This window comes from Jatropha curcas, chromosome 5 (genome assembly GCF_041381405.1).
Source record: "Jatropha curcas cultivar XTBG-Jc1 chromosome 5, XTBG_Jcur_1.0, whole genome shotgun sequence".
Lineage (NCBI taxonomy): Eukaryota > Viridiplantae > Streptophyta > Magnoliopsida > Malpighiales > Euphorbiaceae > Jatropha > Jatropha curcas.
The window spans coordinates 21,404,657-21,416,520 of record NC_143155.1 but is presented as its reverse complement, the minus strand read 5'-3'; the positions used below and the strand labels follow the sequence as shown (position 1 = coordinate 21,416,520).

Genomic DNA, 11,864 nt, shown 5'->3' with positions numbered 1-11,864 from the left:
ATTTATATACAAAATTCATATAATTTATTTTCTGATTTTGATTATATTGATGAGTAAATCATATTTTATGGACAGAGTGATAAAAATTTTTATTATTATTCTTCCAAACAAGAGAGAATTTATTTCTTTAGGTATTTTTCATAATTATTTTCTTATCTTCAAAAAAAAAAAAAATCTCATCCAAATTAGCCATTTATTTTGAATGAACCAATGATGGTTCTAAATAATATTAATTCCTTCCCTTCTTCAATATGCTACATCTATACATACATTAACTAGTCAAATGTCGTGCTTCGCTCATGAGTAATTGATATTATTTAAATAAGTAATGTGCTATATTGTTATTTTAAAAAAAGAAATTATTTGTAATTTTATATTAAAATTAATAATAAAAATAGATTGAATAGAATTTTTTTTACACTTATTTCTTATTTTATCCACTAGATAGATCATGCATTGAAATTTAGTTAGAAATAAAACATAAATTTAAGTTTAAGTTTTTGATAAAAAATTATAAATTAAATATGTTGTTAAATTTCTTATATGTAAATGGTTATAAATATATTTAATAAAAAATAAAAATTAATTAATAAATATATAATTTTTTACAGATAAATCAATTGATAAAAAATATATTTTGTTACGTAATAAAATATAATAGAAAAAATTACAGTACAATACTTGTGGTTTGAGAAATACAACTAGTCTATTTCTATCTTTTTTAAAATAAATTAAAATATCCTTATATTTTACTTTCGTCAGACTATAAAGTTCTTCCGTCCAATTTTTGCATTTTTTCCATTAAGTACCTTATGAAATGACAAAAATACCTCTTTATTTTTAAAAACACAGAGACGAACTAGTTGTATTTTTTAAACTGTAGGGACCGTAGCGTAATTTTTTTAATATAATATTTTAGTATCTTTCTTTTAACCTTTGTATTTTCTTGTTGACTTAATGAAAAAGATGTAGAAAATGGATAGAAGGACCTAGTAGTATAACGAAAGTAAAATATAAGGACAAATTGATATATTTAAAAAAAAAAAAAAAAAGGACGTACTAGTTTTACTTCGGAAGGATCCTACTATGATTTTTCCAAAATAATAGAATTCAATTGAAGAGTCTATGAAAGCATTACAGACTCAATAAGATCCAGAGAAATTATTTTATCGTCCAGATCAATTAAAGGACTAATTGCTACTATGAAAATTTATATCGATCAAGTTATCTTCAAGCAGAAAAATCCACTATTATTTCTTTTAGTTGTAGTTTTATTATTCAAAAGAATATAGATAATTCTTTTATTATTAAAAGATCAACGAACTTTCTATTAATTATGATAGTGAGTTCTATATCTGGTCTAATTGAGTATTTATAATACTTAATTTTATTATTAAATAAAACCATGTGTTATTTAATGCACAAACACCCAAAAGAGATGAAACAAAAAATAAAAAATTCTAATAAAATAAAACTCACCAACTGAAAATCTAATTGACATTGTTTAATGAAATAAAACTCACCAAGCTCAGCGATAATTGCTGTAAAAGGGACAATGAAGTTGTTTTATTTGGACTATAGATTTATAGGCTTCACGACACGATTGTTGAGAAAGATTTACAGCCACCGTCCAACCAATACTAAATAGATGATGTTTAGGGTAGCCCGCTAGATAAGAAAAAAGTTTGAAAAAAGTTACAGTTCTGTATGTTTATTAAATATAAATTAGTTTTAAAAAAAGTTAACCCAATCAAATGGTAGAAAATTAAAAATAAAATTTCTAAAATTTTTTAAAAAAGAAAAATAGAAAGTCATATATAGATATATAGATTGTTGATTGATGATGATAATTATTAAAAGTTTTGACAATTACAAGTAAATATATCATAGTCCACTATTATGCAATATTCTTATAAAATTAACACAAACAAACATATAGTTTCACCGTCCAATGATGCAATATTCTTACACAAACACAAACAAATAAACAGATGGTTGCAATTTTAATACAACTTCCAATATAAAATTAACATATATATAATTTCTGATTTAAATACATGAGAAAATTTAACTAATTCTCCACTAAAATAGGTTACTTGTCTAAAAAGATCAAGAATACAAACAATCAAATAATAAAATAAAATCTGATATGAGGACCACGTCATTCTCTATTACATAAAACCAAAAGGATATCCCAAGCATCCTCGATAAAGCCATGTGCACCTATAACATCAAACCTACAAGACATAAACAAAGAAATATCAATAATGCATATTAGCAGGGAATCTCCCAAGACATGTAGCAAAAAAAAACGAAGAACCAATAAGCTATCAAATCCAAGCTAAGAAAGAAGTAGAACCCATCTGCAAAAAAGTTATCTTCATGCGATACATGAGCTAAGGAAATCCTTAGAGACCTCAAAAATTTATTCTAATTATTAGCCGTAATTTGCAACAAGTTATTCTTTATTTATTTGCTCATCGACCAAACCTTGAAATAAGAGTATTTCTAATCATACATTTTAAAAAAAAAATTGAAATACTTTCTAAAAAATATTTAATTTTATTTCTTTGGTTTATAAGTGGGGGTCATGGACCTGGGGTAGTCGAGTTTTTCCAAGCCCTTCATGCATTATGGACTAGCTAGTGAATTTATAATAATAGTTAGCGTTTTTGGTTTATAATCAATGCATGCTTGGTGCTGAATTAAAATGGTAATAGTTACAAATAATTCAGTAATGAAAAAAAATAAAAAAATTATTATTAAGAATAAAACTCTTTTCAGAACTCACCTAATAAAAACAAATGTCAATAAATATAGATATATAAATTATATCAATAAAATATTATATACATACGTCAATCTCAAACACATATGTTCATTTTATTTAAAATAAAATTTAAAAATTTTAAAAGGTTAAATTGTTTGTATTCTATTTGAAAATTTATTTTTTAAAAATAATATCCAAGCAAATCATATGAATATAAAGAAAAAAGAATATTAATAAAAGAATATAGTTTTTTTTCTTTTTTTTATTTCTCTTTGAAATAAAATATTTTAAATTATAATTAAAATAGAATCAAAATAAAAAATACAATATAAAAATTTTCAAATTTCTCCTTATCATATATATATTTATTAAAAATAAATTTTAAAAGGATAAAAATTAAAATTTTGAAATGCTTAATTATCTATATGTATTTTTTAAAAAATAATTTTACAAATATATTTAATCAACTAATAAAATGTAATTTTCTAATTGAATATAACTTAGGTTATTTTAGCATATTCTAAATTTCATTAAGGCTACTATCCGAAATCTCATTATTTCTTCTATTTTCATATTTATATATGGTATATATAGATAAATAAACCTCCAACCATATAAATAGACTAAACTCAGTTTAAACTTAATATTTAGTAATGATAATTATAATTTTTTAAAACATAATTTATTTAAAAATTTTTAAATTCCCAATTTGCAAAATTTTTATTTATTTTATATTTGTATTTTTAATTGGATTAAAGTTTTTTTCGTTAAATAAAATAAAATAATCCGCGCACATCGAAATAATATCATATTATCCATAATATTATCTTATCCTTATATACCACAAGTCAGTGGCAACCTTTACATGTTTACAATATGGACTGGCTAGTGAGTTTGTAAATAATAGTTAGTGTTTTTAGTTTATAATCAATGCATGCTTGGTTCTGCTGTAATGGAAACTGTGAAGCTAATTTATATTTCAAGCTCTACTGTGTTTGCGATCTTGATCTCATTTTTAATCAAGTTCTTCAACAAAGTATGGTGGACTCCCATGCGCATCCAATCCATGATGATGTCTCAAGGTATAAAAGGCCCTTCTTACAAACTCTTCTACGGCAACAACAAAGAGATCATCCATCTGACAAATAAAGCTTCGAGCAATCCCATGGAATTATCACACCAAGTGTTTCCAACTGTATTGCCACACTTCCATTCATGGATGAAGCTTTATGGTAACAATTTATTACATTACTTGAATTTTTTTTTTTCTAACTATTAGTTATTTGTTTATTTTATTTTTTTTTTTTGTGAAATTATTGTAGGGAAGAATTTCCTTAGGTGGCAAGGTCCTCAAGCTTACTTGGTATTCTCAGAACCTAATGAACTTGTTAAAGAGATATTTAACAATAGAGATGGAGCATTTCCCAAACCCGAACCCGACAATTACACTAAGAAGCTAATAGGAGAAGGAATTGGAACTACTAGGATACCAGAAAAGTGGCTTAAGCTTCGTAAATTATCTAATCATGCTTTTCATGCAGAGTGCCTCAAAGTAAATAATCAATTTCTTGCTTTCATTTGTAACAGAGAAAATTTTCAAGTACTCGTAGGAATACGAATTATATGTGCATGGGTTTCTTTTGCAGAGTATGATTCCTGCCATGATAACAAGTGTGGAAATGATGCTTGAAAAATGGAGACATAATGAAGGAAAGGAAATTGAAGTGTTCCAAGAATTCAAAGTCTTAGCCTCAGAAATCATTTCCAGAACTGCTTTTGGAAGCAGCTACTTGGAAGGGCAGCGTATATTTGACATGATAAACCAGTTAACTCTCATTATTGGTAGAAACAGATATCGGATAAGAATTCCTGGAATCAGGTACGGTGCTTGGCTCTGCTATATACTAGTTCTTGAATTTATTGGGTTGGTTTTGTGTATGCCTTTAAATTCTTGATATATTTATATATTTCATTTTCTGTTGTTCCAGAAATCTTGTAAAAACCTGGGATGATATTGAATCAGAAAAGATAGATCAGGAGATACGAGATTCCATTATGAATATGATAAAGAAACGAGAAGAAGCAGCAATGATGAGTCAATCAAATGGCTTTGGGACTGATTTTCTTGGATTACTGTTGAAGGCACATCATGATAATAATGATCCTGATCAGACAAAGAGATTATCAGTTGAAGAAATGATTGATGAGTGTAAAACCTTTTATGTTGTTGGACATGAAACAACTGCAACTTCATTTACCTGGACAGTTTTTCTTCTAGCTATTCACACAGATTGGCAAGATAAAGCCAGGAAGGAGGTCCTTGAATTATTCGGCCAGCAAAGTCCAAGCTCAGATGGCCTCTCAAAAATGAAACTTGTAAGTTTTAGAATTTTATTAAAAATTGTTCATGCTATCCTTACAAGCTTATGCTTTTATATCCTGAAGCTTACAAGTCATTTTTCGCTTGCTCTGGAACTGGAAATGAATGCAATTCTTGAAATAGGATTCCTTTTTTTTTTTTTTTTTTTTTTTTTTTTTTTTTTTTTCACAAAGAATCTAAAATTTTTTGGTTTTTTTATATTTGAATAACTTGAATTTATACTGAAATGATATCTATTTCTAAGTGTAGTTCTCAATATAGCAAAAAGATTCTATTTCCATTCTTGTTTCATTTACAAAGTGAACCAAAAAATAACTAGGTGTGCTCTTAGTCATCGTACGAGAAGATTTAAGATTCAATTTGTATCCTCTTTTGTCATTATAGGTGAGCATGATTATCAATGAAGCTCTCCGGCTATATCCTCCAGTTCTTAGCATCCCCAAAGCGGTCCAAAGGCAAGTCAGATTGGGGAAGTTGGTTCTTCCTGCAAATATAGTAATCGAAATTCCAGTCATTGCACTACACCATGATCCTGAAATATGGGGAGAAGATGTTTATCTTTTCAAGCCAGAGAGATTTGCAGAAGGATTGGCCAAAGCTACAAACAACAATCTCAATGCCTATCTTCCATTCAGTTTGGGACCTCGAAGCTGTGTGGGATACAACTTTGCAATTACAGAGACTAAGATTGCACTGTCAATGATTCTGCAACATTACCGGTTTACTCTATCACCAACTTATGTTCACTCGCCTGTCAACCGTCTTACTGTGTGCCCACAACACGGAATGCAAATCATGCTCCATCCACTATAAGTTTAATGAGGATATTCTTTCCACTATGTAATTAAGCCCTTGGATTGATGCCTCATATATGGCTCAGTGTGGAATTAGATTTTTGGGTATCTAATGAAAAGTATGAATCCATTAAGACAAAAAGAAAAGTAAGTATTTTTGGGTATCAAATGATTTTGTATATTTCAAGCTGTGTGTTTTTCAGTTTTAAGTTTGTATACCAATTGAAAACAAAGAAAACATAATAAAAATGAGTAACATCAATACAATTTGCTAGGAAAATATTTCTCACTGCTAGTATCATTTGTCCAAACCTCATCTTTCTCTCTTCCTCCAACCATTTCTAAAACCAGAATTTGTAAATTTGAAGATTAGTCGGTCTAATTGGAGCAAGTAAACGAGTAATTTCAAAGAGAAAAAGGGTGAAATTAGAGGAATATTATATAGAGAGGCAATTAGGTGAAACAGAGAAATGAAGGAATAACGTAACTGAATATTAGCCACAGCTGAGGAAAATCAGCATTCCACAAATAAGCGTGTTCGTTTACTAAGAATCGGTGAGAAAATGAGAAGGCAGAAATAAACAAGAGAAAAAAGAAAGAAACAAAGAAAAAGAAGATGGATTGCAGAGAGAAGGTAAAACATAATTAGTTTAGTTCAGCGTTGTCGATAGTGTGGCCTCACATATTCAATTACAGATCGAGCCCAAGTAGAAAACCTAATGCTATTTATCAATACACATTTACAAGCCCACTTACAATCAAAGATAAAAATGGACAATGTAAAATTCCATAGAAATAAAAATACAAATACTTAGAGAATATGAATTCCTTTTATTTATTAAAAGATCAGCGAACTACTAATATAAATTTTATATTTGAACTATATGATTATTTTTAATTCTTAATATTATTATCAATGAATTATATTTAAAAGAAATATTTAGAGACGATTTTGAAAAGATATTAATATTGGGATAAAAATTAGTCATTTTTTAAATATGACGATGAAAAAATTTTCTGAAATTTTAATATACTAGATATGCACAAAATAGTTTAAATATCAAACATATTAATGGAGGAGCAGTTCAGATTATAAGGTTCCATTGCGAATTTATAGATTAAAGTATTCAATCACAAGGAAGTCGTAATTTATCTTTTTTTGAAAATTAAAGTCTCTAATCACAATGAAGTAATAATCTATTTTGTATTTTGAAGTGCCAAAAAAAATAAAAAACACAAAAACACAAAATTTCACTAGTACAAGACAAATTCCATTAAAAGATAGAAAACAAAAGTAAGTAAAACAAACATCCACACCAAGAAGGTGCTAAAAGACTCTAGATCTATCAATAATGACAGAGTAAATTCAAAATTTATTCTAAAAGAACACAAACTTAGAAATTATTAAAAAGAAAATTAAATAAAATAAAGAAATGAAATAGATAAAAAGGAATCACTACTAACCAGAGGTGTTAAGTTAAAATATTTAATAAATATAATTCTATAAATAAAAGTGTTTAATATATCAAAATAAAAATTTATGGTGCCACATATTTTTTCATAAATAATATAACAATGCATTTATGTACATTAGCGGTGAGGTTCAGTTTGCTTAAGCTGTCTTGTTTGATTTATTTTGATGAATTGATTTTGTATAAGTGAAATTGAAATATTTTTATTCAATACAATTAATGATCCTTATTTGATTTGATTCAATTATTAAATTGAACAAACGTTATTTTTTAGTTGATTCAATTCGACATTCCAACTAAATCAATTTTTTTAGGAAAGGTAAAAATTGTATTTGAATTCTTTCAATTTGGTTTAATTTTCTATCAATAAAACCTAAATATTTCAATTTAGTTCAATTAAATTTAATTAATCATACTTATTCGGTTTTGTTGGATTAGCATATTTTTCAGCATTTAGTTATTTTGATTAAGGGTGGTTGGGTTTAGTATTACCACACCTGGTTCCTTAGTGGCTATTTATTTTGAATGAACCAATAATGGCTTTAAATAGTATTACTTCATCCTTCTTCTTCTTCAAAATATATATTTTGTTGATCGATCGTGATAAGTATATAAACTATTCATTTCAGCAAAATTATTAGAAATTTTTTTTTTTAACTTTTTGATAATGACAAACAGATACATCGTTATCCACTCCGGTTTAGTTATGCAATATTTTTTTTTTTTTGACATGAGTCTAATTATGCAATATTCTTACAACATTAACACAAATAAAAAAACATATAGTTACACCGTCCAACGGTGCAATTTTCTCACATAAACACAAACAAACAAACATATGGTTACACTTCCAATACAATTTTATAGGGGTATGCATGAATGGGATTGGTACGGAAATTAAATAATTTTCATCTTAAAATAATGGAACATAAAAAATGAAATTCCAATCCTGTTTCAATAGATATATAGTCTCGTTCCATCTCGTCCCAATTTGGGTCTATTTGACAAGACAGAATGAGTCAGATAGAGAATTAATTATAATTTTCTGTAGTTTTGCTAAATTATTTTTCATAAAAAAAGATAATATTACTATATTCATCATTACAATCAAATAAAATTCATTTATATAAATTTGAATTAAAAAAAAGAATAAATTACATAATTAATTTCAATCATTGATGATCTACTACTAAAGTTATAATATAAAATTCTTAAGCAGTTACTTTTTAGTTGATAAGGGCATTAAATATAATAAAATAAAATAATTCAAAACTATATATAATTTAATATTACTCAGTATTGTTTTTTTTTTTTTACGGTTATCTTTAAACTGATTTAAATTTAATATTTATTTAATTTAATCATGAGTATCATCTGAAAAATAAATAATGATAACATTAAGCATAACCAATAATTCACTAATCAGATTAATTAAAATTAAAATTTTCTTTTATATTAATTAGTCTTTCTATTTTTTGTTTAATAAAAAAATAATTCAAAAAGATTTACTTAACACATACCGTAGAATAACAGAGAAAAATCTATGTTGAAAAACATGTTTAATTAATTGAATTGTTTTATATTTAAAAAAAATACATATTATTATTTTTTCGTAATATTATAATCTTAGCAAGTAATTGATATCATAAAAAAACTAAAAATAAAAAAAATGAAATGATTTTCATGGATAATTTGAAATTTATATAAAAAATTAGAATTTTAAAGAAAAAATGGAACAGAAATACTCAATTTTCGGGATGGTATGGGGCAGAATTTGGATTGGTATGGATCAGTTTTAATCAAATAAACAGTCTCATCTCATAATTATTTTTGGCCGAAATCGAAAACAAGATGTCACGACCCATTTCCACGAGTCGGACCGGCACTAGGACCTGGGTGAGCTTAAGTCCCCCGAAGCCTGTAGTAAGCTTAAATTGTGCAAACCTCATTTCCTATTCATAATTGTGGATACAGACCCAATAATTTATTTCAATTCTATATGACTAGTACAGTTCATATATTTAATATGGCCTTTTATTATTCATTTACAACCCAACTGGACTACAATTGCGGAACTCTACCTTTACATTTACTTCATTATTTCATTCACTAACAACTCTTGATAATTATTGTTTCAATTCCATAGGACTCTTCTTTCTTCTATTACCTAAAAAAAATAGGTAGGCAGGGGTGAGCGCCAAACTCAATGAGTAGGGTTAGATAACCCTCTCACCCCATACAATCACACAGATGCTAAAAATATTTTTACCTGGTCACCGATTAATTTTATGAACATGCAGTTGGTCACACGAATGGCAATACAACAGCAATCACAATTATTATCACCTTCATATAATCATATCACGTGAAAATTAGTCAGTGGAGTCACCTAAACCCGATGAGCCGTCCTCCCATATGGCCCATCCAGTCACATGTGCACCAGGGAGCCAATCCCCTATTCTGGCTGACCAGTATAAGCCTCACACTACCGGTCCTCTGATTATTTTTTTCCAGTCTCTCTTTCTCTTTTTTTTTTTTTTTTTAAATGTCAAAAGGAGGCAACCCGGTGGTCTCCATCCAATCTAGATCATCAAGTGCTCACAATAGGAGCCCACCCTGCGGGCTTCAATCAAATCTAGATTATCAGGTGCCAACAACAAGAAGCCATCCTGTGGTTTTCGGTAACGGTAACGGTAGGTGCACACGGAGGCACCAATCTCCCATTTACCTGGCTAATCAGGATCCATATAACGGTAACGGTCTCACAAACCCATGGTGACCCACTTCATCCCAATTCCACACAAACAAGGCACAGTAATATCACATCACAAGTAATCAAGCAATATTTAATATCAACAAATAGTGCATCACAATATGGCAATAATGCATGATAACATTTAGCTGTGAATGCATGAATGCAGGCGGATGAGGCGAATTATCTAACACTACTCACAGTTCTTTATTGTCCTTTAAAAAAGGACTGCCTTTTTAGCCACATGCTTCCAGCTTTTGTCCTCGCATTTTGGTATTTTATAAACCTTTAAAATAAACAAGAAAATTCTAAATAAGAATTTTAATCAAAAACTTATATTTCACATTCGTTTATTTATTTTGGTTACCGGTCATTTAATTCACTTGTTAATATGCATATATATCGGGGTTTTCTCATTATATAACTATTCTAATTTATAACCTCTAAATAAAATCTCTAGTTATTCGGTGAGGAATATTGTATAATGATAATTATAATATTGTATAATATTTCTTAATACCTAAAATTTTAGTCGTCACTACTTATTAAGAGTATGATTAATTTAATTCTCCATTTAATGCTTTATTAAAAATTCGGCAGCATTTCCTCTATAAACTGGTCTAGCCAAATTTTTACATCTATCACATATCAACACACAGCCCATCCAATTTACATTAACCGATCCCGTCCATCATAACTATCACTTATTAGTCATCCATCATACGTAGGCACTTGATAATTCTATCACCAATAAATTTTTAATTTTCGTAATATCATTAATTATTTAATAATTTTTCCTATTTATACTTCCTAAAATCCCGAAAATTAACATATATAATTATTAGTTAAAATTCATATTTCAATATCAATACTGTAGTTACTTTTAATAATATTCAATTTAATTCACTTAATTACTCGATTAATTCATTAATTAATTAATTTGGGATTTATTCAAAAATTGCAACTTAATTTCATAAATCTCCAATTTTAATAATTCAATTAATCTTATATCCAATTAATTAATTAATTCAAGTTGTAAATTTTATACCGAAAAATGGACAACTAAGCCTTACAATGTACCGATGGAAACTCGGATTTGATTTCCGTGACCCGCGCGAAGAGGAGATCATTCTGCCTCTTAAAGTCCTCACCGGAGTCTCGCCGGCCCGCCGCCGCCACCGCCGTGCACGGTGGCCGGAAAAGCTAAACCGCCCAGAAAATTGCAAGGTCACCACCACCCGACTCCAATTTTCATGAGGAATCCAAATCTGCTATCACTTTGTTGAGCTAGTGGCTCGTTTGGCCGGATCGACCTCCACAACCACCTTCAAGCCGCCGTCCATGGTGGTTAATCAAAACGCAAGCAACATCACAAATTAATGGAGGGGAAAGGTTCATATGTAGGAGAGGAGTCGTTTGAGACCAACCCCAGCACTTGAAGTCGACAGAATTGATGAGATTTCGCCTGAAAACGCTATCGCATGGTGACGCGGCCTGCCAGTTGCGATCTCTCTCGCTTCAGGCTCTCATCGCTCAAACCAAGGCCACCGGAGTGATTGTCTCGTTGAGCTCTTGCGATTAGAGTGCTTGCTTGCCTGAGACGATGGTCGTTTGGCCGGCAAACGGGAAGGAGAGGAGGGAGAGCTGTCGCGCGCTGGAGAAGGAAGAAGAAGAAAAGAAGAAGAAAAGAAAAGAA

At 28.8% G+C, this 11,864-nt stretch overlaps 1 protein-coding gene across 1 annotated transcript; it reads left to right on the top strand.

The window, feature by feature from the left end:
• The first annotated feature begins 3,657 nt into the window (after positions 1-3,657).
• LOC105636712 (cytochrome P450 CYP749A22) lies at positions 3,658-6,131 on the top strand. Its single transcript, XM_089721708.1, has 5 exons — positions 3,658-4,002; positions 4,093-4,322; positions 4,417-4,649; positions 4,759-5,146; positions 5,535-6,131. Exons 1-5 carry the CDS (start codon positions 3,705-3,707, stop codon positions 5,961-5,963), a joined length of 1,578 nt encoding a protein of 525 aa, XP_089577834.1. The 5' UTR covers positions 3,658-3,704; the 3' UTR covers positions 5,964-6,131.
• The last annotated feature ends 5,733 nt before the right edge of the window (positions 6,132-11,864 follow it).